At 43.5% G+C, this 27,375-nt stretch overlaps 1 protein-coding gene across 2 annotated transcripts; it reads right to left on the reverse strand.

Moving 5' to 3' along the window:
- Positions 1-1,642: 1,642 nt before the first annotated feature.
- On the reverse strand, positions 1,643-17,741 carry TASL (TLR adaptor interacting with endolysosomal SLC15A4). 2 transcript variants are annotated; one of them, XM_047076035.1, is made up of 2 exons: positions 17,530-17,741; positions 1,643-2,808 (listed from the first exon to the last, which is right to left on the reverse strand). In XM_047076035.1, exon 2 carries the CDS (start codon positions 2,805-2,807, stop codon positions 1,917-1,919), a length of 891 nt encoding a protein of 296 aa, XP_046931991.1. In that variant the 5' UTR covers position 2,808; positions 17,530-17,741; the 3' UTR covers positions 1,643-1,916. The 2 variants fall into 2 exon arrangements, with proteins under 2 accessions (XP_046931991.1, XP_046931992.1); XM_047076036.1 differs by lacking the exon at positions 17,530-17,741 and adding an exon at positions 4,833-4,942.
- Positions 17,742-27,375: the final 9,634 nt, after the last annotated feature.

Below are 27,375 nucleotides of genomic sequence, written 5' to 3' on the forward strand. Positions count from 1 at the left end.
ATCTCCAGGTTGGTGAGTTCAAGCCCCATATTGGGCTCTCTGCTGTCAGACAGACCCTGCTTCTCTGCTTTGGATACTGTGTCCCCCGCCCCCACGCACACGCGCTCTCTGAAAAATAAACATTTAAAAATATGTATGTTCTTTGCTTGGTTTTACCTTTTTTGAAGGCGAGAAAAATTCTTAGCTCGTGGGGGTTCAAAAAGGGCGTAGCTAGATTTATTGTAGTCATTTTGCAATAGATACAGGGACGCATTGCAAGTTGCATACAGCGCAAGAGATACATGTTCTACACCTGAAACGAATGTAATGTGCTAGGTCACTTATATCTTAATTTTTAAAAAGCAGGCATCAGGCTAGATAGGGCCAGTGAGTCGTGTTTTGCCATCCTGTGTGGCTGGAAGAATTGGGTAGAGCAGTGAGGTGTTCATGACGCTACTGTTCCAGTGCTTGCGTTGACAGAATGGGCTATCATGAGGCCCTAGAACAATCAACTTTGCTGGGAGGACACAGAAGACCCCTGCCTGGCTCCAGAAGGGTCAAGGGAAGCATGGAGAAAAAGATGAGGGGCGTGTGGAATTCCCATTCCTAACTTCTTTTGAAGCTTAGTACCACCAAGAAAATCATACAGAGCAAAATAAAAGGAATTGTCTTAGTTTTCACAGTGTGAACCTCGCGGGGCCTGGCTGGCTCAGTCAGTGGATCACGTGACTCTTGATTTCACGGTTGCTAGTTCAAGCCCCACATTGGGTACAAAGGTTACTTGAAAATAAGATCCCTTTTTAAAAAAATAACGATGTGCTATTTTCCATTTGGAACACTTCGTGCTCACTAATAAAACTAGGAGGTGAGAGTGGCTGTTTCATGACTGTTGCTAAGTAATCATTAAAAAAAACCACAATTTGCAATTTGCTACTGTTTGAATGTTTATAAAGAGTTATAAATTTTAAATGATAGGCTGTAAAAAAACAGAAAAGAAGTAGAAACATATTTTCAAAACTGTTTCAACTGGTCTTTCTACCGATATACAGCACCCTTCTGAAGTCCATTTCTCTCAAGAAAAAAAAAAACTTGGAGGAATTAATTGGGTTAACAAACAATAACTCTTTACCCTGAAACCTTTGCATTTTTGTCTTTCCGTGGTGGATGTTCTTTGGCTGGGCTGCTTTTTCATCTCGTCTACTCTTTTTTTTTTTTTTTTTTTTTTTTAATAAATAATTGCGCTAATTTTTTCAACGTTTATTTATTTTTGGGACAGAGACAGAGCATGAACAGGGGAGGGGCAGAGAGAGAGAGGGAGACACAGAATCGGAAACAGGCTCCAGGCTCTGAGCCATCAGCCCAGAGCCTGACGCGGGGCTCGAACTCACGGACCGTGAGATCGTGACCTGGCTGAAGTCGGACGCTTAACCGACTGCGCCACCCAGGCGCCCCTCTCGTCTACTCTTTAAGTGAATCATACATTTACTTTTTGGATCTTTTTTTTTTATGTTTTTATTTATTTTCGAAGGAGAGAGAAAGAGAGAGAGACAGAGCATGAGCGGGGGAGGGGCAGAGAGAGGGGGAGACACAGAATCCAAGCAGGCTCCAGGCTCCCAGCCGTCGCACAGAGCCCGACGTGGGGCTGAAACTCAGAAACCGCAAGATCATGACCTGAGCCGAAGTTCGAGGCTTAACTGACTGAGCCACCCAGGCGCCCGTGGATCATTTTTATTTGTGCTTTGTTGCTATACGACCTTTGCTTTGCAATGAGTCTTTCTGGATGCTCTTTGAATTCACACTTGACCTCTGTCCAACCTTGCTTTTTTTTTTAGCTCTGGACTCCCCTTCACCCCCACCTCCTGCACATTCTCAGAATAAATGAAGGAAGTGTTGCTCTCATTTGGAGGAGTCGAGAAGGAGGGCCGCCAGCCTTCTCTCTATGGATTGACGTTGCTGTACTGAGAAATACGGAGACTAGGTGTGCTAATTTCACCCGATACTAGCTGTAATAGGCAGTTGATGACTATGTCCTTGGCTTTGGAGGTCTCCAGATTCTTCTCTCTGGACACTTGGAGACTAATTTGATCCACACTTGTCATGATGAGTTCAGACGCCAGAATCTGGGTGGGAGAACTGTCATGAAACTCAATGTCCATAATGTACTGCTTGTATAATTCTACCAGCTTCTGCTCCAAGTATTCGTTCAGCACTGCGTTAGAAACTGGCTTCTGCATTTGCAGGCTGCTTTTCTCTTTGATGCTGGTTATTCTCCAGTACGACGAATACCGCTGGATAGGTTTCTGGGGAAAGTCGCTGGGCTGAGTGGGAATGGAATCCTCCATGGGCAAAGGAATCTCAGATGATTTCAGCAAAGGGCCATAGTCAAAACTGCTCTCAGGGGGGAAATCCGTCGTCACTGAGTTAATAGCCATCACCTGGTCACCTGCAATATGTAAGTCATTGTAATTCTTGCAAATACTCTTACAGGAAGGTGGAACCAAGTAGGTCTCTCTGCTCGAGTCTCTACATATTTCCACTGCAGCCAAGCTGGGGCTTTCAAACACAGGATTGGGGTTTGTCTGCAGCATTACGGTTCTCTGCTTTCCACTGTGTTGGCTCTCTCGCGCGTGCACTGAAGACATAAACTTGTCTGAGGATTTGCAGCTCACGTACAGACTTCGGACTTGAGTCTCATCCACAGAGCAATAGGACTGAGTGGCAGATTTTGTCTCTTCTTCCTCCTCAGCCACCTGCTCATTATAAGATGAACAGCTCCAGTGGATGTCCTTCTGGTAGGCAAGTCCGCTGAGATACCCTTCTGACAGCATCCTGGAAAGAGAGTTGATAAGTAACGACGGGGAAAATGAAGATTGGAATTGTGAAAAAAAAAAAAAAGGTAGCTGATAGATGAAAAATGACAATAAAGGAAGTGATTCATTCATCCACCACACCATTAATAATTAGGTGCCTGCTGTGTGCCAGAACTGTGGCATATGCTAGAGATCAAAAGATGAGTAGGACATAGTCCCGTCTTTCAAGAAGGTTCTACCAGGCGACAACAACTGGGGGACAAACAATGCCAATGAGATATCACTGAGAATTGTAACAGGGATGGGCACCGTGGAAGTCCAGAAAGGGCCCCTAACACAGCCTGGGGCAAAGGCAGAGAAGTCAAAGGACGTGTCCTAGAGAAGGTGGCCTTTTAGCTAAATGGTGAAAAATAAGGGGGAGTTTCAGCCCCACACGGAGTTCAAAGAGAATATGGTGGCATAGCCTGTTCACCATATACCAAGATGCTGAATATAAGCAGAAGGGGCTGGGAAAGAGATTGGATTTGGGGCTCGGAGCGCCTTGGGAGTCAGAGGCGGCAGAGTTTGCCTTCTGCCCCAGAGAAAATGGAGAATGAGAAGCTGCAAAGCGGGGAAGCGGCTAGTGCGTTATAGGGAAAACGTTGAGAAACTTGTGGCACCTTCTGCTGAAAAGGGCTGTGTCTTACTCCTCTTTGTATTTACCCCTGGCAGCTAGCACAATTGTTTGCATTTTTGTAGCGACTTGAAAGATATTGGTGAACTTCAATTAAATAATGGACAGCACTGGCAGATAGGAAAATAATTCACTACCAGCCCGTCACGAAGGACCGGGGAGCCTCCCCCACCTTTGCAGCCCGGGATAAGTTTCTTGCTCTCTCCCGCCTCCTTCTCACCCTACCATATCCTAGAAACGTCTGTCCCCAGCTGATCTGTCTACCTCTCCCCTAGTTACCAGGGAGCTTTCCTGACCTCGGGCTTTGGCTACACCCGCCTCCCCTCCCCACGCTCCACGGTTGTCCCTGGAGTCTGGAGTGGCTAGAACAGACTGGAAACTAGCAGCTGCATTTGCTAAAAAAGGAACGCTGTGGCATTTTGAGCCTGAAATTGAAAAGTGAAATTAGGCAATAATTGTATCTTAACAGAGGGTCCTATTTTTACATTTTACTGTCTTATGTATTCAGAGTCATTTCCCAAGAGAATTTTTAATTGTGTCAGGGTAATATTATAAAAAGAATATGATTAAGAAAACTAGTATAATTGTTTTAATTTTGTAAAGGTCGTACCTTCAGTGTTTATTTTCCCTTTTGGAACTACCTGGAGATCTATTCAGTAAATATATCAATTAAATGGTTACTATATTCTACCCACTGTTAGATACCACAAAGATACAAAGTTAAAGGTTTCCCACAAATCTGTGAGGTAATTCTTATATGCTAGACATAATTATAAGAAAAAAGAAAATGTTTCCTGGAGAAGCTTTCTACGTGTAGTTCTGCCTGCAAACTGAACATCAAGATGAAAAGGCAAATCTTACATACATGAGAAGCAGATAATTTTCAGGGCAAAAGAGTGTATCCTAAAGGCTTAACGGTGATAAGTTAGCGACTCGACTGCAGCTGGGGACTTCAACCTTCAAGGTCTCAGAACATCATTGTGGAAAACCAGATTACTCCTGAAATCATTGTTGTACTGTATGCTAACTAATTTGGATGTAAATATTAAAAAATAAGTAAATAAATAAATAAATAAATAATTTTTTAATTAAAAAAAAATTCCAAAAAAAAAAAAAAAAAGAAAAAACAACGTAACTCTCTCCTTTCGAGTTCATGAACAAGCTCCTGGAGCTCTGGGCAGAATTCAGTTTTAGAAAAATGGCTTTTGGGACAACGTGGCTTGAGCTTTTCAACTTGAGAACCCGGAGCCCCCAAGGGATTCAGGGCACGGTATTTATGCATCAACAGCAAGCTAGCGGATATAATCCCCCATGGACGAAGGTGGTATGGCTCCAGGTGGGTTTGGGAAGAGACGAGCTCTGTGCCCTACCTCCCACATAGGATCTGGGGAAGCAGAGAATCTGAGGGAATTCTGTCCTGTTCAGTATGGCGTGGGAGAAGGAGGAGAGCCAGCCACGTCGATTGCTGGAGTGGACAGGCCTGCGGTGGCCTCCTCACGTCTGCTCACGAACCGGCATGCCGCCCAGAGCCTCCAAACCTGGAGAAGACCAAGATTTGGGGTGGGAAGATTGCAGACACATCTATAGACTATTCACCAGGGACTACGGAATGATAAGTTTCCATGGATGCCAGTATGACTGCGTGTTGACAACCAAACATGGCCGCACTTCCATATCCATCACTGACCCTATAGCTCTATGCGAACAAGCTAGAATTTACAGGGGAACCCAAGGAGGAGGGAGCCCTGACGTGACTAAAGAAATCCTGATTGGCAGTGATCACTCAGGAGACTGTGTGCTCAAAAGCAAGATCAAGTTGAGGTAGAGGAAAGCAAAGATCTCCGGGAAAATACAGGAAGTAAGGCCTATCTGTGTATTTTTTTTTTCTTTTTCCCCAAACTTTAATAAAACAACAGTACATTATTTATTTGAAACGTTAATATTCAGAAGAAAAGTGAGAACAGAAGAGACAAGCTCAATAACGTTTCAGCAGCTGAAAAGAAGGAAGCCAAAGGTTAATGTCTTTGGAGACCTGAGAAAACTGATTCTTACAAGAACCATGGAAAATTCCAAGAGCCAGTCTTGTTGAAATTCCCCTACATGTCCAGGAGTTGGTGGTCCCATGTACCTTTTGGGAATAGGGTTCTCTCATTCCCTCCCTATAACCAGGTGACCGTCTCCCCTTCTCAACCCCAAAGGAAAAGTTGAAATATAGTCTCTGAAGAATAAAATACAGAGTCTTGGGAGTATGGGATACCAACTGAGGGTAGAATTACCCAATAATAGAGTACGTGAACGTATGCATGTTGGATTGTGAGATCCATGACCTCCCCTCTTAGCTTCCAGAATGCTGGCACAGGGGCATCCACGTTCTAGGCGGGATTTGGAGAAGGCTGTTCTGGGGAACACAAGAGCCCACTGAGCCTTTTGGATCTCCATTCTTAACTGTGGGTAGAATGTTGAAATATCCAAAGAAAGCTCTGAATGAGAGAGACAGAAACAGCCACTTAGAGGAGTGAATTCTGGGTGGGTGGAGCATGAACTACTGTCAATGATCTCAAAGGGAAAGGTTAGTAACATTACAATCTTTAAAATTAGGATGCTATAGAAAAACATTCTGAACCTCTTACAAGTTAAAAATGTTAGAGAATTTTAAAACTCAGTAGAAAGATTGAAAGACAAAGTTGAGGCAAACTCCCATTTTCAAAGAAGAACAAAAATACAAGATGAAAAATAGTAGAGACAAAACTAGAAAACCAGTCCAGGAGATTCATTATCTGAGCACTAGAAGGCTCAGAAGGGAAAGAAGAGTGAAATTTACACAATTAAAGAGTATTTTCCACAACGAAAGGCTGTGAGTCTACAAAATACTGGATAAATACCCATTTTCCCTATACTTCCCTTCCTGTTATTGTGAAACGAACACTTGGGAAAAAGAGAAAACACTCTACGTTTCCAGAGAGAAAAAAGAAGAAAAAAACCTAAGACCCAGAATGTTTAGACTTCTCCACAGAAACATGAGAAGCAAGAAGATTAAGTAACAATATCTAAAAAGTTTTGAAAGAGGGTTGCCTGGGGGGCTCAGTTGGTTAAGCGTCTGACTCTTGGTTTCACCTCAGGTCATGATCTCACGGTTTCGTGAGTTCGAGCCCCACATTGGGCTCTGTGCTGACATCGTGGAACCTGCTTGGGATTCTCTCTCACTCTCTCTCTCTCTCTCTCTGCCTCTCCCCAGCTCATGCTGTCTCTGTCTCTCTCAAAAATAAATAAATTTTTAAGAATCATTTAAAACTTCTGAATGAAATTTGTATTCAATCTAGAATCTCATGACCAAAGTATCAATCGAGTAGATGGATAAAATAGAGATTTTTTTTAAGTTTATTTATTTTTGAGGAGGAGCCCAAGCAGGAAAGGGGCAGAGAGAGAGAGTGAGGGAGAGAGAGAATCCCAAGCAAGCTCCGCATTGTGAGCAGAGCCTGACGCCGGGCTTGATCTCGCGAACCGTGAGATCATGACCTGAAATGAGATCAAGAGTCAGATGCTCAACTGACTGAGACACCCAGGCGTCCCAAAATAATAGAGACATTTTTTTTTTAAGCACAAGTCTCAAATAGCTCATCTCCCAGACACCTTTCTCAGGAAGTCAGTGGAAGATGTGCTCCGCTGAAAGGAGTAAGTGAATCAGTGAACAGGGAGCCCTCAGAGTGGGATAGCCTGAGCCCCTCTATCAAACCCTGCAGTGTAAAGGACCCCACTCTGTCCCTCCTTGAGTATGCCCATCCCAACGTGGTATGGCGCTCTAGAGGCCAACGTGAGGAAGCCCAACCAGCTGTCATGGAACTCCGGACCTCAGAATTGTCCGCTCACATTGCCCAGGGACAGCCTGAAAGTCGGCACAGGCTTTTCTCCTAATCCGTTAAGACTCATGCCAACTTAGGGACTGGGCGCACACACACGCCCAGACCCAGCAGGTGATGAAGGGGTAGCTTTTTGTTGGGGCCATGTGCTGAGGTCAGAAGTGGGGGCTGAGGGCGAGGGGTATCCAGGACTAGGAAGAGAAGATGGGAGTGCTCCGGACTGAGGCCCCCTGTGTTTTGTCCTAGGTTCAGGATGTGCCAGCGTCCTGCCCGGGAGGAAAGTGGAAGGACAGTGTGGCATGAAAGCTGCATCACGGGTCAAAAGGCCAGCTGCCAGGTTGGAACAGACCCGAAGGCTTCTGGATTGGAAGATGAAATCGAAGACAACTTAGTAAGTCTGAGCACCATGAAGTAAGACTTATATAATTGGCTGTGGACTTGGGGGTGAATTAGGAAGGTGTCAGCACCTGAAAAATCTGGACCTGTGCTGTCCAACAGAGCTTTCGGAAACGACGGAATGATCTCTGTCTGTGCTGTCCAGAATGTTAACCGGTAGCCAGTTACTGAATGGTTGCTGAGCGCTTGAAATGTAGCTACTGAAACTGAATTTCAGTTTTATTTCAGTTAATTCAGGGGGTGCCTGGGCGGCCCTGGAAGTTAAGCGTCCAACTCTTAGTTTCGGCTTAGGTCACGATCTCATGGCTTGTGTGGGTTCAGGGGCCGCGTCGGGCTCTGTAGTGGCACTTCGGTGCCTGCTTGGGATGCTCTCTTTCTCCTCTCTCTGCCCCTCCTGACATGTCCTCTCTCATTCTCTCTCTCCCTCAAAATGAATAAACTTAAAAAAATAAATTAATTTAAAATGCCGCGTGGCGCTCTCTTGGACAGTACAGGCTTAGAAGATAGTGAAGTTGACAACAAAACTTTAAAATGCTGAAGACAGGCAAGTCGAATTGAAATTTAAAGATGACCACTGTCATTCAGTGTCACGGCAACAATTCTGGAGCAACATCTGATTCATTCATCTCTGTACTCCTTTCAAGGGCTGTTGGAGAGGAGGTAGCAAAAAAAAAAAAAAAATCAGGGGCGTAAACTTTTAGCTATTTGGTAATGACATGGGACCCTCACCTGAGACACTTTTTGTTTAGTTATTTTGAAACTAAGATTATGTGCAACTTCCTTTTAATATTTCCATCGCTGTTGGGGGAAGTCTAGAACCCCTGTGTGAATGGTTCAAGGAAATTTTTTAAAGCTATTTTTGTTTGAATAGTGTGGTTTCTTGGGTCGTCTCTGAGGTGGTGAAGGTAGCATCTAACATAGGTTTCTCTGGCAATATGTCCAATATGAAAACCGAGAGCCCCTTATGACTAGTAAGTGAGCCAAATGGAGCTAGTCTGAGTGACATTTTCATTTAATTTAAATTGCCACATGGGGCCACCATATCCGCCCACACAAATCCAGGCAATTATAAACTCCAACTCAAAATTTAAGAAAAATGGTGCAAGAAAAGAGTGTGGTTTTAGAGTCACAGGATGACAGCAAATCGGGAGACAAAGATAGTACTCTATCACGTATTGGGGCGCCTGGGCGGCTCAATCGGTTGAGCGTCCGACTTCGGCTCAGGTCACGATCTCGCGGTCTGTGGGTTCGAGCCCCGTGTCGGGCTCTGTGCGGATAGCTCGGAGCCTGGAGCCTGCTTCGGATTCTGTGTCTCCCTCTCTCTCTCTGCTCCTCCCCCGCTCATGCTCTGTCTCTCTCTCTCTCTCTCTCTCTCTCTCTCTCTCTCTCTCTCTGTCAAAAATAAATAAACATTAAAAAAAATTAAAATACTCTATCACGTCCAATAATGAGATATCAATAAAAATTGGCTTAGGCATCGGCCTATGTGTCCAGACTGGGCGGCCAGTACGTGTAGTCAGGGGGCACTGACTTAGCCTGTACTTGGTAGGCCAAGGTTGCATGTTCTTGGTAGAAGCGAGGGGAGTTAAAAAAAAAAAAACAAAACTAAATCATTATGTGGTTAGTGACAAGTCAACAAATAAAGTCCCGAACTGAAAAATCCGGAAGTTGGAATACAAGCATACTACTTAAAAAGAAATGGAGGTAAATACTAAATAATTCGTAAAAAGGAGATGAAAGTAGTTGCTTTTGGAAAAGAGGTACAGGGATTTCTGTTCTTAGGATCGTTTGACCCCAGTTATGTTCCTGTGTAACTTGGGTTAGTTTCTTAATGAAAATAAAAACTAAACACAGATATTTTTAAAGTCACAAAGAGGGTGGGGAAAGACACGGGCCCTTCCTGTACAGCTGGGTTTGTGCTTAAAGATACAACACATCCTGAGGGTGAAGAAGAGAGAAAAAAAAATCACTGTGTAAAATGTCAACTTTTATTTGGTCCTAAAGAACAATAAGGATTTGGGGGGGGGGGCTGGGTGGTTCAGTCACTTGAGCGTCTGGTTCCTGATCTCGCCTCAGGTCATGATCCCAGGGTCGTGGGATCGAGCCTGGCATTGGGCTCCACGCGGAGCGTGGAGTCTGCTTAGGTTTCTTTCTCTCTCTGCTTCTGCCCCTCTGCCCCGCTCACTCTCTCTCTAAAACAGCAACAACAACAAAAAAGAACAAGAAAGATCTGAAGAGGCATGAGAAAAGGGAAAAGTCACTGCAGAGAGAGGAGAAGTCCACGAAAGTGCAGAGACCTGTGTGATTCTCGCGTCGTCCGTAACGGACGCCAATCTAGGTGGGATGCAAGCATTATTTCTCCAAGTCACGGTCACTTAAGGCTTTTACTAAAATTTCACAGTCACTCTTTATTAGCCTTGTTCCCATTCAGCCCTACCCCAAGTCTCCCACTATGTATCCTATTTCTTCTCAGACCAAATGATCAGCGCGACTGGAGTCCTCTTGCATTTTATGCGGCTGATGTTTATGAGTAGTCCAGATAATCTCCTTCATAGCAATGAAGGAGGAGGGTCTAGGATTTCGTTTGGAATAATGGGCCCTTTGCACTGTTTGTCATCATCCGAGAGCTTTGTCGATAGCTTGATTCTGATGGAACGGGAATGCTAGCGTTCTGATGTGTGGGGCCCAAGGCAGACCAGTAGGGCAGAAAGCGGTAAGTCCAGTGATGAAAAAGCGGAAAATAGGCCCTAATTTCTAGAGAGGGATGCACTCCTGGCTAAAGGAAAAGACTCGTCCGGTGGAGGAGGTAAGTTGGGACACGCAGGGCTGAAGACACGCGGTGTACCCGGCGGGCCACGGCAAGCTCTGACAGCTCATGCAATCTGTCAGTCGGGTGCTGGATTCATCCCCCCTTGAGGAGCCTGAGACGGGAACCCGGGAGGGAGGTAGCAAAAGAGGAAGAGAAGGAATGAACTTGAGACACCGAGATCCCTGGACATGGAAATGAAGGAGAGAGAGGAACAAAAAGTGACTGAGTCCGGGCCTGCTGGGAAATGGCACCAGCGCTGACCCAAATGAAGAGATCAGGAGAAAGGCTGGAAAGTGAGCTAATGGGTTCGGTTTAGTTCCTCTTGAGTCTCCCACGAGATGACCTTTCTGAGCGCAAGTGTCTAACGGTGCATTGGAGATTCAGGCGGGGAGCCCGTTGGAGAGACTCCTTACAACCGACAGTGAAATCATCTTCCAAGTGTGCGCATTAGAAATTTATATTGGGAGGGGAGCCTGGGTGGCTCAGTCGGTTAAGCGTCTGACTCTTGGATTTGGCTCGGGTCATGATCTCAGGGTTCGTGGGTTCGAGCCCCACATTGAGTTCCATGCCCAGCGTGGAGCCTACTTTAAAAAGGTCAAGTTTCATCATATCTTCAGACTAGTGCAAAAGAAAATTCTTGAATTAGTGGTCAGGAGACCAGAATTCTGGTTTTGACCTTGTCATTAGCTACGGTTTTAGTCTTTTTAATGACAAGTCAATAAAATAGCTCACATTACTAGTGGCTACAACCCACAAAGTATCCTAAGTGCTTTTTACGTACTACATCACTGGATCCCCGCAGAGACTCCAAGATGTAGGTAGTATTATTATGCTCATTATATAGAGGTCAAAATTAAGTAACATGTCCAAAACCACCAGACGTTCAAACGTTGGCAGTCAGAAAACGAGCCCACACTCACATGTTGCTTCAGATCACAGAGACTCAACTTCTGATCTGCAGATGAATCATGTAGGATTAAATTATCGGTAGAGTCACCTCAAGCTTGAATATTGCATGAGTTTATAAGCATATATTAAGAGAGTGTAAGCGAGCGTTGCTCGGAATCAAAAATCAGTTTCTGAAAATTAGCAGCAGAGGGCAGCAGAGAGCATGCTAAAACAGCTTTTGAAAGCCTGCTCTAAAGCTAGGCAATGTGTGAAATTTATCAACAAAAATTAAACTTACATTAACTCATTTAATATTCATAAAATCCTTTAATGTACCATTAGAGTGAAAACAATACTGCGTATCGTGACATCCTAAAATTTAAAAGTAGAGAAATAAAGAATGTTATTTGAGTTGATTTTGGTGGTTAGCATTTAAAAAAATGTCACTGACTATTTGTGAAATTCTTATGACATTAATCTCTTCAAAAGTATTATGAAAGGTATACTCCAAACAAATGCTAAGCCATGTTTTACAGTGAATTTCATTTGACACCCTGAAACTTGAGCCAATGGATTATTTTAATTGTTCCAAGATATTTTATCATTGAATTTTTGTTTCTCATCACAGAGAAGACAGAGAGATATATTTAGAATTGCCCATAACTAGGTGTGACGGAAAAGACATCCAAGGACTTTTGCAGATGAGATGTTCCAGGCAAATTTAGCCTACATTAATCATTACCAGAATAGGGGAATACCAAAATTAACCTTAGTTGCAAATTCACATCTTAGAAATATGTGCTAAAGTGCAGTACCTTGTTAAATCATTTACTTGCATTTCAGAAGAAACTGCAATATAAATTCTTCTTTCTGTGCTAGCATTTACAGCGTTTCTCAGAAAACTCTTGTTATACTCTGCACATGGAAATACTTTTAATTTGCACGCAAACAAGACAAGCGTGAGTTCAAAGAGAAAACATAAAGAGGGGAGAACTTTACAACAGGAAACATTTGGAAAAACCCAAGTTAGGGATCAGGAAATTTTTTTTTATAAAGGGCCACATATTTAACATTTTAAGTCTCGGCCACAGCTGCTCAACTCTGCATCATGGCAGGAAAGCAGCCATAGACCATATGTAAACAAATGGATGTGGCTGTGCTCCAATAAAACTTTATTTAGAAAAACAGGCAAGGGGCGCCTCGGTTGAGCGTCTGACTTCAGCTCAGGACATGATCTCACACTCTGTGAGTTCGAGCCCCCCGTCACTCTCTGTGCTGACAGCTCAGAGCCTGGAGCCTGCTTCGGATTCTGTGTCTCCCTTTCTCTCTGCTTCTCCCCCACTCATGCTCTGTCTCTCTCTGTCTCCGAAATAAATAAACATTAAAAAGAAAAAGAAAAACAGGCAAAAGGCCAATTTGATTCATGAACCATGGTTGCCATGGTTTTGACCTAAGTCACTGGAGGGGCACAGAGAGAGGGAAAGCGAATCCCAGGCAGGCTCTGGGCTGTCAGCGCAGAGCCGCACACGGGGCTCAGTTCCACAAGCTATGACCTCATGACCTGGGCCGAAATCAAGAATCAGACGCTTAACCATCTGAGCTACCCACGTGCCCCTAAGCCCAATTTTTCAGTAACACTGCATGTTCGCTTTTATCATAATTTGGATTTTCCTAATGAGGAAACTGAGGTTGAGGTTTGAAAAATGACCTTCCCAAGGTCACAAAGAACTCAGTGCTGGAGGCAAGATTCAAGTCCAAATTTACGAACTCAAAGGACATGGTCTGTTTGTCAAATATGTCACACTACTGCCTTGTTGAGAGCAGTTAACGTCAAGCAGTCGTGACAAGCAGTTAGTCCTTCCCAGAGAGGGGTATCCACCCTGACTCCAACAACCCTGACTCTGACTCTAAAGAACAGCACTTGGGGGCACCTGGGTGGCTCTGTGGGTTGGGCATCTGACTCTTGACCTCTGCTCGGGTCATGATCTCAAAGTTTGTGAGTTCGAGCCCCACACTGATCTCTGCACTGACAGCACAGAGCCTGCTCGCGACTCTCTGTCTCTCTCTCTCTCTCTCTCTCTCTCTCTCTCTCTGCATGCATGCTCTCAAAATAAATAAACTTTTTTAAAAAGAAAAAAAAGAGTACAGAATAACAACAACACTTAGGGACAAAGTGTTCCCAAAGTGCTCTGGGAACAGTGAAATACAGAAAGAAAAGCTCCAAGAAAGCCATCAACGCGTGCCCCAGAGTGGGCCCGAGGCACACAAATAATTCATCCTCTCTGGTCTTTTCATCTGTGTCAACATTTTCCCTAACCACTCGCCCTGCTGCAAGGTGGCATCATCTCGCCCTTTATTTTACAATCACAGAATAATTTAATATTACAGATACGTTATTTTTTTTTCATGTTTCAAGTTATTGAAGTTTTAGTTAGCACACAGCATAATATTCATTTCAGGGGTGTATAATTTAGTGATTCATCACGACAAAGAGATGCGCCACTTAAATATCAACATTACCCCATGACCTCCAGGAGAAAGTCCCCGTATGTTAGGCCCTCGTGCTACGTGGTCCTTATCTGTGTTCCCAGTTCTCCACACCTTCGCGCCCTCTGCAAGCATTTGTGCATTTTTATTTCGTGTGTGTGTGTGTGTGTGTGTATGTGTGTTTCTGTCCTGAGAGCCCTGCTTCCCTATCCAGGCCCTGTTTCACCACCCATACCCTTCAAATCTCATTTATCAACATTTCAGAGCCCCTGGCCATCCATTCAGCATCCTTGCCCTGGAACTAGAGATTCTAGGTTATTTCTGTCCCTGCCCCCAAGATGTTTATCAGGATTGCATGGAATTTGAGCAAAATCATCTGTTACCTTAAATAAATCAGGGAAATGAGTCATTGGGATAGTCCTTTGAAAGAAGGAGTAACTGGAAACAGCAAAAGGAAAGCAAGAAGTTTGGGGGTTGGTGGGAGGTTGGGGGGTTGGGGCTGATAGGGTGGCAAAACAGAATCGTCTCTCGAAGGGCAGTTGGCACCCACGTGAACTAAGACATCTGAGGGACGGTTGAGACGGGTGCAGAGGAGACCTCCAGGGGCGCCTGAGTGGCTCGGTCAGTTAAGCGTCCGACTTGATTTCGGCTCAGGTCACCATCTCACCGTTCATGAGATCGAGCCCCATGTTGGGCTCCACACTGACAGCCTAGAGCCTGCTTGGGATTCTGTCTCTCTCTCTCTCTCTCTCTCTCTCTCTCTCTCTCTCTGTCTCAAAATAAATAAACTTTAAAAAAAAAAAAAAAGATCTCCAGAGCCACGTGGAGGCAGCAGTTACAAAATACAGGAACAGGCACATCTTAGGTCAGCAAATCATTTCTGAAACTGGACATTGAGGTTTTTATTGCTTTTTTATTATGCGTAATCACTGCATGTACCTCCGTGAGTGTTTTTCCTTAGGCCAGATGTGAAGGAGCCGAATTACTGCCTCACAGCTCTTGCAAATTTCCTTTCAAGTAGCTTGGGCCAGCTTATTCTCCGACCAGCAGGGTTTGAGATTAATTGTTGCACCGACATCCTTCAACAGAGTATTACTGTTAATTTGCCGATCGGATGAGCAAATTTATTTTTGCCTCAAATTTGAGGATGAAGCACTGTCTTATTAGGATTATGTGTAGGTGACCTATCAGAGATGTTATTTTGTTTAATACCCCCAAATCCTCAAAATACTCCGTTTCATCTCTTTGCCTGTTTTTCCTGTAGTCTAAATCCTAAATCCCCTAATTCCAGCCCTTATTTTTTAAAGATCTTGATCTTTGAATCTTGTGAATAAACCGCCAAAAGGTTATCCCTGAAAAACTTGAATGTTCTTTTGTTTCGCCATCATCGGTAAATCTATCTTATGCGTTTGGTTTTCCAGCGAACGATACGAGAACTTTTTACCCAAAACAAAGTTTCTTCAGGAGAGATCTCCCCACATTAAAAAGCTCCCGTAGTTTGCTTACCGTTACCTTTGAAAGTACACATAGTTTAGAGCTAGAAATAAGCATTTTCTTCATCATATACCTTGGTTTATATTCATTCCTCTTATGTCCTCTTTGGACAAATGCTCTAAAGTATCTCTCATCCATATGTCAATTCCTGTTAACAAAAGAAATCATTGGGGGGTCATCTCTTCTTTCAAATATGAAGTGATTCTTAACTTGTGCGGGTCTGATTTGATGGCTAAGATCATAAAGTCCAAAGGCCTCTGTTTTCCATATGAACCTCACCAAGTAAATAATTTTTTGTTCAGTTCTACTTCCGAGGGCTTTCTCTGGGTGTGTGAATTTTCTTATTTACAGAAACTGTAGATTTGAGGGCAGAAAATTTGTAAATATGTTTTTGTCTTAGTTGGGATTTTCTTCATGCTGGGTCTTGACATCTCACAAACGAAAAAGATTAAAGCCCACGATCACTTTTTTGGATTGACACAAAATGAGAGGAATCAAAAGATAAGTGATGCTGATAATGTTGACTGATGTTAAATTTCTCTGGTGTTATAATTGCTAATCATTATTAATGGAATTATCTTGCGTCTGTTAGCACTATCATTTACTTCGTTGTAGTCCCAGCAACAAAATGCCATACCGTGTACTTGACTGCATTCTAAATTTAGAAAACAAAATTGGGAAGAAAATAAAATTGGGAAGAAAAATTTCAGTATGAATCATATCTGAAAGAATGGTCTTGGTGTTACATTTCCTTAGCAGTGTAATTATGGGGAAGACTGCCCTTTCTCTTAGCATCCAGGCTCAAGGATTTGGGGGTGACACATGTCCTAAAGTCACCAAGGGAACTGTGTACATATATATGTGTGCGTGTGTGTATATAGATGAAGGGAGAGCAAGAGAGTGAGAAAGTAAATATAGCAACATAGCTACAACCGATTAATCTACATGATGGAAGCATGGGTGTTCGTTGTACTATTCTTTGCATTTTAATACAGGTTTTGAAACTTTGCAAAAGAAAAACTGGGAGGACCCATCCCCCCCACCCACCTTAAAATCCACATGTGAGTGAAATCACAGATATGTGTCTTGCGCTCGCTGACTCATTTCCGCTTAGCGTAATACCCTCCAGTTCCATCCATGTTATCTTATGTATCTGAGCTAATCATGAAGTATGCGATGTGTGATTAGAAACGGTTCAGTAGCTGGAGCGGACGTAGCTATTGAAACACCACTTTGATAGGAGACTTAGCGCCCTTGCCTTTGTACATCCCCTGAATTACCGTTACAATGTGAACGATTTTCACCCAAATTTCAAATACTCTCCACTCCGACGAGAAGCTTTTCAAGCCCAGAAACACACTGTTCTTACACTGACCTTTGCAGGAAATGTTCCAAAAATATCAGTACGAATATTCTGGCCAAGTCAGGTCCATACCACAACAAAGATGGATGTGCGCAAGAAGGAGTTCGTTGGAGCAGATGTAACGATAGTTCACGCGAAAGCCCCCCTGTACGTGCCGCCTTCGATACCAACAGGTAGACTTTCCCCAAATGAGCCCGGTGGCAACTCGGAAAGTAACAGCCCTGGCTGTCACGTTGGCTTTGAATGTGCCCTGCCGCACAGGAAAACTCTTAGCTCAAGCTCTCGGAATGAATCATCGAGAGTCAAAGCCAACTGGAGCTTACTGTCATTGTCCTCGTCTCTAGAACTCTATCGCTGTATTCTAGAGATGTGCTGTCCCTGCAAAGTTCTGGTCAGGTTTTGAGGCCTGCTTTTCAGAACGTGGAAGCTGGTTCTGTGCAGCAATTTCTGAACAAGCACCGTATCAGTTACACAACAAACACGTGATCCGACCCGTCCAATTTGGGGGGTAAAAAAAACACACAACATTTCAGAACCGCCCAAAATGTGAACGCAAGGGGGTAAGAGAAGGGAGCATTTGGCTTCATTTCTCCCGACTGTCGTCCACTCCCTCGAATGCTTGCTGAACCTCCCGCTCACCTGTGACTTGCTCAACTAGGAAAGCATCTGAGAGGCGATGGCATCTGGTCTCTGGTGGTAAACGACTCAACAAGTGAGAGGAGAGGTGACAGAAGGATTGGCAGTTAGAGGGCCTGTTGCCTCCTTTCTCTTACCTTCGCGAACCAATCTGCTCCTTTGGTCCGGAGGAAACAGCAAATGACCATATAGGGGCAAGTAAGTCAGCTGTGCTTTTTCCAGAAATGTCCACCAGCCTTCCACGAAACTAAGCTGCTCTTTGTACGGCCATTCTTCTTATAGCTGATCCCATGGAAAGAGTTGTTTTTGCTCGAGTCTGATTTGTGCTCAAAAACAGTGGGAAGTCCCAGGAAGCGGGGAGGCAGTAACTGACAAACCCACATCGAGCCACAGAATGGTGTTTCTTCCCCTTTTTCAAAAAATGAAACCTATCTATGAAACTGTCTCTTGTTAAAATAGTTGATTGCTACCCTTTATAGAAGAACCCTATCCGCATAAATGTACTCTAACAGTAAATTCTCTGGGATCCCTTCACCAAAAGAGAGCCCGAGTCCAATGGGATTTACAAAAATTCTCTGTCTCGTCACTGAGCTCGCTGAGCTATAATATTTAAGAAGTATTCTCAGGTTTGTACTCAGAATTTTAAAAAATGCTAACGAAAACCGTTTTCCCTCACAAATTAACCAAAGTAAAAAATGATATAATACACCCAGTGGGCAAGGTTGTAGGGAGACAGGCACTCTCCTGCGTTAGTGATGAGATTATAGACATTTTTAGAGGGCAGTTTCCCAGTATCTGTTGAAGTATTTTTCCCCAATTTGAAATATTCGTACCCTCTGACCCAATAATTTCATTTGTATAAATTCACTCATGGCACAGGTTTACACCTGGGCACACAAAAAAAGTGAAAAGGTATTTGTGGCAGCATTAAGAAAGTCAACACCTGGAAAAAATAGTCATAAATAGGACAGTATGCTAAATAAATGTAGAACTGTATACAATGCTACACAGTTGTTAGAATCATGTGGCTTTATATCTAATCATAGCAAAAGGTCTCCAAGTTACATTGTTTAGCAGGAACACATAATATGCTCCAATTTATATAAATACAAATAAGTATCCTTCTATAGGGATATGCAAGAAACTGGAAAGAAACAATTGCCTTTTGAGAATGAGTCTTACTTACTTTTCACTCCATCCCCTTGTAAAATTTCTACTATGTGTATGTATTACTTTTTCATTTTATTTATTTATTTTTTTATTTTTTATTTTTTTTACTTTTTCATTTTAAAAACCAGTATATTTGGGGCGCCTGGGTGGCTCAGTCAGTTAAACATCCAACATCGGCTCAGGTCATGATCTCATGGTTTGTGAGTTCAAGCCCCGTGTCAGGCTGTCCACTGTCAGCACAGACCCTGCTTCAGATCTTCTGTCTCCCTCTCTGCTGCCCCTCCCCAGCTCGCTCGCTCTCTCTCTCTCTCTCTCTCTCTCATCAAAAATAAAGAAATGTTTTTAAAAAATAAATACAAATCAGTATTTTTAAGTTCTCTATAGTTTTATTTGATTTTACGGCCCAAACGTATTGTAATCTGTTTTCCTGGAGGACAGACAAGTCTATCTACAAACGAGTCTGTTGTTCTTGCCCAAAAGCAGACAAATGTTGAGAGTTCTGGAAATAATTGATCTGGTTTACCCTGACTGCTTTTAGGCACCCCACAAAGAATAATGCTACCCAAATAGTAGCTACTCCTATTGTCTTTTTCTACCTAACTGATCAAAGCTCAGTTCCAAACCCTCACGATGTGAATCTGTCCACTTCATGGGTCCACATGTTTTCTGCATTATTTCGTGGGGCATTACTTAGATCCAGTTGAAAAGGCAGGTTCCCACATGTGAGCCCTAATATGAATTACTGTCGAATTGGACCGTCAAGCCCTGAGTTGTGAGCAAGAGGTTGTCATAACTAGAGAGCCAGATATTGTTTTGTTTCTTTTGAATGCGGATTCAACCACAACCAGCTAGACTGAGGATATTCTAGGGTGGGCCATACCTACCTCCAGAAACACTTTCTCACGGGTTCCCAAAGAGCTCACCTGGCAACGCCATTCAGTAGCCATTATGGGGCGATTCTGTATCATCCTCACTCTCGGTTTTTGTCTCTCAAGTTATTCATTTTATGGAAATCATCCTTTGTAGGATATATTTTCCGTCATCGAAAAGATAGCCCAAGGGCGCCTGGCTGGCTCAGTCAGTTAAGCGTCCGACTCTCGGTTTCAGCTCAGGTCACGATCTCACAGCTTCGCAAGTTCGAGCCCCTCGTGGGGCTCTGTGCCGACAGCGCAGAGCCTGCTTGGGATTCTCCCTCTGTCCCTGTCTCTTCCCCTCCCCCGCTCACACTGTCTTTGTCTCTCTTTAAATAAAGAAATAAACTTAAAAAAAAATTTTTTTTTTAAGTTAGCCCTACGTTTGGGCGCCTGGCTGGCTCAGTCGGTAGAGCATGTGACTCTCGATCCCGGGGTAGTGAGTTTCCAGCCTCACCTTGGGCGTAGAGCCTACTTAAAAAAAATAATTTAAAAAACACAAAAAGTTGGCACTATGTCAAGTTGGCTTACCACGTCTCTTTTGACAAGACCTGAGCTTATGAAATTGGCTTTACATTGCTTTCTCTTTGCTGACTGAAATAAAGGAGAATTATATCCTGTGTAACTAAAATCCTATAATGAGATTTTCTATCAATCTATTGGATGGTAGGTAAGGAGTTACTGCCTTGATTTCTGTGCCTCTAGAAGGATATTATTCCTGGGGCACCTGGGTGGCTCAGTCCAATCCAAGAACATCGGATGTCTTTCCATTTATGTGTATCTACTTTAATTTCGGATACTACATAGGCTATTTTGTCCCTTGGCTTTTTTTGTATTAATTTTTCACTGTCGGTACATGTAGATTGACCTCATCCTTCTTGACACCTACATAGACGTTCAGTGCAAGCACGTTCCAGTGATAATGTATTTATCCAGTTCTTTATTGATAGAACCCCTCCTTTAGGAAGATCCCCCTGCCGTCACCCGGTGGGTCTCGTGTCACTGCACGCTGCTACTCATTCTCCTACCTCCCCACTTCATCCTTTCTAAGAACTTTCATTGGTTTCCTACCAACCTTCCATTTCCTAGAACTGAAATTCTTGCTTCCCCCCACCCATCCCCCTCCCGCCAGTGTCTTATCTTCGTGAACTCATCGCTTGCCATATCTGCCATTATATTCTTTGGATGATGTGTGAATCTGTATCTCCAGTCCCTCATGTGTCTCCTGTGATCTCCAGGTTTTCATTTGTGGATATTTACTTCACGTAAACGAGGCCAAATCTTAAATCTTTTGACCCCAGGATTTACATGTATACTTATCTTTATAGCATTACTCAGGCTCAGTACTTTGAAATTCTCTCTAATTCCACTTTATCCCTAATCTCCCCCCAAAATTAATCACCAGTGCCTGCCAACTCGACTCAATAGACCACGGTGGTTTATAACTCAATTTGATCTGTGCCTCTAGGGAGAGTAAACAAAACAAAAGCCCTAGTATCCATCTGACAGTGCATAATGGTAAACAGCGTGTAACTCACGGCGTCTTTAGAAACAGCCCTGTCTTCCCATATTCATTTTCACAGTTTACCTTAGCCATTTTTATAATCACCGTTTCCTGAAGACACCGTTAAGAGTTTTATGCATACAGTTGTAATCCATTTCCTCCATAGAAGATCAATCTTAAGTGGTATTCTATAAAAATTAACGTGAACATGTTCGAGTTTAGGAGCACGTCACATGTTCCATGGCGTAAAATGAATATGACATTTTAAAATTCTTGGTTATACTTCAGTAAGTCTCATTTCTACCGAAGAAATCCATAACATAAGCTGTGGAGCAGTACTGCTTACCGAGGACGGGATGACAGATTATGATTGCTTTATTAAGTACAACATTCGGAATGCCTACGAAGCTGTAATGGCTTGTTGTGCACCAGAGACTTTGTTATTTAGGATACAACTGATGGTGATGTATACTGTTTGCTCTCGAATAACTCCCATTTTCCACTTCAGAGAGACTTTCATCTCGGCGTCAAATCATATGAGTACTGCATCTGTAAAGTTTCTGAAGCATTTGAATTTCTTTCAGTTGCAAAATGGTTCAACCTGGAAATGAGATATAAATTAAAAGGGCACATTGCATTCCACCCCGTACGTGTCATTTGAAAATCCTGTGTAGTATATCGAACGGCTCATTTTTGTTGGCTGTTGCCCAGTGGTTGGCATTAATCAGAGGTAGCAAGTCAAGTACCTGAAGGCTTAAGGGGTTCGCAACCCCGTGAACTATTTCGGTTTCTGCTTTCTAATTCTTCGTCTTTGCTGTTACTTGACATTTTCTCCCTTAACGGTCTAGCAAAAAGTTCCTAACACCAAAACTTGAAATCCCAGTCATTTACTCTGAAACAAATTACCCCAGAAACGTCGGACAGGCTTTGGCTACAAGTTCTTGCTTCTTTTTGACCATTTGTACACACTCGTGCCCCTCTTCCCTAGTTTTCATATTTTTCTCTATTAACCTCTTACCTCTCCCCCCCACCCCATCGAAGGTTCAGGTCTCGGGACACAGAGACACTTCCCCCTCGAGTCAAGATAATGCTTCACTTCCTCTACCATAAATTGGTCTTGAAGAGAAAAACTTGTTCTGTTCCTTAGTTGAGCAACTGAGAATTTCCATTTTACTGATGTTGTCTGTTTACCTGTTCTTTGCAGCTCACACAAATGAGTGTTTGCATGAACTCTGCTTTCGCCTCCTAATTTATTTCTGTTAGGACCAAGAGGCCAAAGACTCAACCACACCTGTGGAGAATTTCAATTTTTATGCATCGATTTTAATCCTCAACCCACGTGCATCTCATTCTTTCTTTCGTCTACCTTTCAGACTTTTTTTTTTTTAACATTTAGTTATTTTTGAGAGAGAGAGAGAGAGAGAGAGGCAGAGACAGAGGGTGAGCGGGGAAAGAGAGGGAGACACAGAATCCGAAGCACGCTCCATGAACCGAGCTGTCGGCACAGAGCCGGACACAGGGCTGGAACTCGCAAACTGCGAGATCATGACCTCAGCCAAAGTCGGAGGCTTGACGGACTGAGCCACCCGGGCGCCTCCGCCTTTCAGACTTGTATAAAAGAAGGGAAGAAAGGAGAAAGTTGAATCTGTCAGTTTCCCTTGCTACTCATGCCTCCCTAAAGGAGTGAATTAGAGGAAAAGGATATCTTAAACCAATAGGTAAAAATTGGGTTTGGAGGTAAGATATGGATTCCATTCTCTTAGGATAATCTGAACTATAATACAAAGAATGAGCGTAGTAAAAGTTCAAATCCAAGTACATCATAGTCTCCCAGCCTGACCGAGGACAGTGGCTCTGGAGGGCAGAGCTCCCAAACAATTTAAATAATTCCCTATAGAGTCAAAGCATAAGAGACTCTTAAAAACTGAGAACAAACTGAGGGTTGATGCGGGGTGGGGGAGGGAGAGGGAAAAGTGGGTGATGGGCATCGAGGAGGGCGCCTGTTGGGGATGAGCACTGGGTGTTGTATGGAAACCAATTTGACTGTAAATTTCGTATTAAAAAATAAAAAAGGGTAAATAAATAAATAAATAAATCCCTATACCCAGGCTTCTAATGAAAATTTTAGTTTCTGCTCCAAAGCAGTTAGAAGGTCATAGATTCCTTCACGAAAGCCAACAGAACAGCTCTTAGATGTTGGCCCAACGGTCAGAGGGCCTAGCAAAATTAAACCTACCTAACCTTTGTGTGCTCTGATCCCACCAGCTTGTGCAATCCGGGCAGATATCTGAAACAAGGGGGAAAGTTTCAGATTTTTAAAAATGGGCATTCTCTTTGGAATGTGTGTTCTTAGGGTTTCCCCCCTCCCCTCAATTCTATTTTTATCATGCCATTGTACTGACTCATGTTTATAAAGGCAGCCAGGAACAGATGAGGCCTATGGAGAAGAAACTAGAACTTCAGTCCAAAAACATTTCACAAAGCAACAGGGAAGTGAAAATAGTGCCTCTGAGCCCTTAAGTCTCCAGATTTCCTCCCTTTGTGGAGAGTCTTCTGGGGTAGAAATTTTCCATCTCTGTCTCCTGCTAGTCACATCCATCCCTCCTTTGGTTCTTGTCCCCACTGGGTAAAATTCAAGTAATGTACATGTCGGATTGTGGGTTTAAGAGCTAGCTCTGTTTAAGCAACCTGTTTTTACAGATAACCATTTACATCAACGAAGTAATTTCTATTCTTTCTAAGTCTTTCCCTTGCTCTTTAACTCCTAGGGATGAAAAGAAAGATGCTGGAGGCTAACAACAGCAGCAACAACAAACCTTTCAAGGTAAGTGTTAAACCTCTAAGTCCCTCTGCATTCACATTTAGCAGAAATTAATTCTGGTTTGGGGGCTCATTATCAGAAGTTCCCATCAAATAATGAGATTAGATGAGCCCCTAATCCAGTGGATATGAGTGCTTAATTGCCCAGATATCATGTTAAGTCAACTTACAGGTCTCTTGGCTTTATTTTAAGGTCTTTTAAAGGAGTACTTCTCGAATTTTACCATGCACAGGAATTACCTGGGAATCTTCTTAAAATTCGTATTCAGTAGATCTGGAATGGGGTCTGACATTGTCTATTTCTAGTAATCTCACGGGGCCTGACAGACCGTGCTGTTCGTCTGCATAGGAGCACGCTTAGAGTAGCCAGGTTTTAAGGAAACTGCGGGCTGCGCCTTAACACGACGCTTCATTTCTAGCAAAAGTTTTCATTTGTAGCGTGACTCCTGTGCGTGCAATGCCAAAAAGAAGGTTTGAAATCTGTCTTTTCATCCTCAACATAACTCGGTCAGGTAAATATGATTTTTTTTTTTAATTTAGGAAAGGTTGGCTTTCAGAGAAGTTAATTCTTGTGCCCAAGGTCATCCAGCTGGTAGGTGCCAGGGATTTGAACTCAGGCTTTTTGACTCCAAAGCCAGAGGACTAGTCTCTATGTCGTATAAATAAGGTCTTGTACAGAGCACTTTGAGACAGAGATAAAGAAGCATCTCTACCCTTTCGAGTCAACAATATAATGGCAGAGATTGGACGCACACGTATAAAGATAACAGTTTTTGAGTGTCGTGTGAGTATCGAAGAAGTATAGACTATTGAGTTTAATAGTAATAAAGTTGCAAAGGAAAAATTTAATCAGCGCACTTCTGTAAAATCACTTTGGACTACCTCTCATCGACCTCTGTTGTGTTAAACTACAGAAGTCTTCGCAGTAGAATTCAAAATCTCGTGGCAGCAGACACGCTTAGCAGATAAAAAGCATGTTTCAAAAGTTTAGAAAAGAAAGCTCTTGGTCATGGAAAGGTAGAGGGATCGAGAGTATCTTCAAAGAAGACAGATGGGGGCGCCTGGGTGGCTGAGTCAGTTAAGCGTTCAGCTTCCGCTCAGGTCATGAGTTCACAGTTGGTGAGTTGGAGCCCTGCATCGGGCTCTGTGCTGTCAGCACAGACCCCGATTCATATCCTTTGTCTCCCTGTCTCTCTGCCCCTCCCCGGCTTGCGCACTCTCTGTCTCTCTCTCTCTCTCTCTCTCAAAACTAAAAGAAACATTTACAAAAAAGGAAGAAGACAGGTAGGTCTCGGATAAAAAGCGAAGATAGGGAACATACACAGGGACGCGGTACGAACAAAAGCGTATGCACAGTGCTTTGTGGTGGAGGTTGAATGGACCTATTTGACTAGAGCAGGGAATTGATCATTTGAAAGCTGTCTCAGTTATCAGCTGCTGCATAACAAACCATACCAAAACTTTGAGATTTAAAACAACCACCATTGATTCAGTTCCTCCTTCTGTAGGAGGCTTCTCCTGGGCTGGGCCAGCCTGATCTCATCTGGGGTTGCTCGTGTGCTTGTGGTCAGTCAGAAAATCAGAGAATCCATTCCCTTGCCCGCACGTGTAGTGGTTGGCTAGGGCAGTGAGTACACATGGGCCTTCGTCTGTCGTCGTCAACCAGGTAGACAGGTGAGAAGAGCACCACGGTACAGACCCCGGCGAACCAGTGTTCTTTAACCTTTTGCTTGCGGCATATTTGCTAACATTCCCATTGACCAAAGCAAACCACGTGGCCAACCCGTGTTCAAAAGGTTCTACCGCGGGGCGCCTGGGTGGCTCAGTCGGTTCAGCGTCCGACTTCGGCTCAGGTCACGATCTCACGGTTCGTGGGTTCGAGCCCCGCGTCGGGCTCCGTGCCGACAGCTCGGAGCCCGGAGCCTGCTTCGGATTCCGTGTCTGCCTCTCTCTCCGCCCTTCCCTCGCCCACGCCCTGTCTTTCTCCGTCTCTCAAAAAGTAAACATTAAGATTTTTTTGAAAAAAATTCTCTCTCTTGGTGGAAGAGAATTGTCAGCATCCCAACCGCTGCCACTTGTAGATACCAGTGAACAGGAAGTTGGAGCAATTCAGAGGGTTGGGGTTGGGGATGACGGAGCAGTCTCCGAGGTCCCTAGAAGGGCTCCTGTTATAGGATTACGTAATTCAAACTGTAAACGTGTCATTTAGAAACAGTCTAGAGACTAGCTACTCACAGTTAAAAATATGTAATGGCAGACAGCTATAAAGGGAAAAGTCTCCTCTCCTAGTCCCATCCTTTCCACTCCCCAGAGGAAAATCTTGTTGTCAGCTTTATGGTTATCTTTTCCGACTGTCCTGTTTTTCTTATAGGTTTTTGCAAGTTTGCTTCATCACTTGCCAGTTACGTTAAAGAGATGCTCTGTATAGACTTCTTAATATTTTTGGAACTTTTTAACAGTGAGCTCTAGACAAGTGATCACGACTGTCATTGAACGTTTACGATGAGAGCCAGACATTGGTCATTTAGTACATGAAAACTACTAAGGCCCAATTTCTGCCTCTGCTCACTCGTACTTGAGTGATTTCTAGTCTCTGGGACCAGCAAAAAGAACGACTGTGGCGTTGTAGACAGGAAATTACTATTTAACACTGGCAGTGCCTTCTTCCTGTTTCACCCTAAGATAAAAAGTAGGAATTTGAGGGCGTATTCTCTTGCGGCCAGTTTCACTTCTCCACAGTGATTCCCATAAACCGCTCTCCTGTCTCTTCTTCAAGGTAATCCATCCATTTGTACCTCTCCTAGGATCTCTTGGCCTCCTTACAACTCATGAGGAAATGCAACTATTGTATTGACAAAGCTTTGATCCTAGGTACAAGACGATCAAATCAAGAAAAACTGGTTCTTGCCAGTCCCCTGACACAGGCCCCTCCAGACACTTGGCCTGAAAAGTCGGCTCTGTGTGCAGAATCCACTCACCCAGCCCAGCCCAAATTTAGAAAGCACTTCCCACAAAACTGTGTGCAACTTGAGTGACCTGGGAGGAAGTCCCTCCATGCAAATAATCAGTAACTCTCTCTTTATTCCTTGCCATTCGAAAGGCATTTCCGCATGCCACATCTCACATTAGAAGGTAATTTCCCAGGGGAAGTTTTAAGGTGTGCACTCCAAACTTTGTGGGTTGAACTTAGTCAAGTAATGCCTTTGTTAACAGCTAACGCCTTAGCTAGCCTGCCATCACAAATGAGGGTGTTATATGCAAGTGATGAATCACTGGGTTCTACTCCTGAAACCAATACTACACTGTCTGTTAACTAACTTGAATATAAATAGGTAGATAGATAGATAGATAGAGGCGCCTGAGTGGCTCAGTTGGTTAAATGTCCAACTCTTGATCTCGGCTCAGGTCATGATCTCACAGTTCGTGAGCCTTGGTGAGCTCTTTGCCAACAACGAGGAGCCTGCTTGGGATTTTCTCTCTCCCTCTCTCTCTGCCACCCCTCAAAAAGGTAAATCAATGTTAAATAAGTAAGTAAATACATACATACATACGTAAAACATTTTTAAAAAAGAATGAGG

This window comes from Lynx rufus, unplaced genomic scaffold (genome assembly GCF_022079265.1).
Source record: "Lynx rufus isolate CCGP_SWC_20201006 ecotype Redwood Valley unplaced genomic scaffold, mLynRuf1.p SCAF_14, whole genome shotgun sequence".
NCBI lineage: Eukaryota > Metazoa > Chordata > Mammalia > Carnivora > Felidae > Lynx > Lynx rufus.

Coding starts and splice junctions, on each gene's coding strand:
- TASL (XM_047076035.1), bottom strand. CDS start 2,807: ATGCTGTCAGAAGGGTATCTCAGCGGACTTGCCTACCAGAAGGACATC.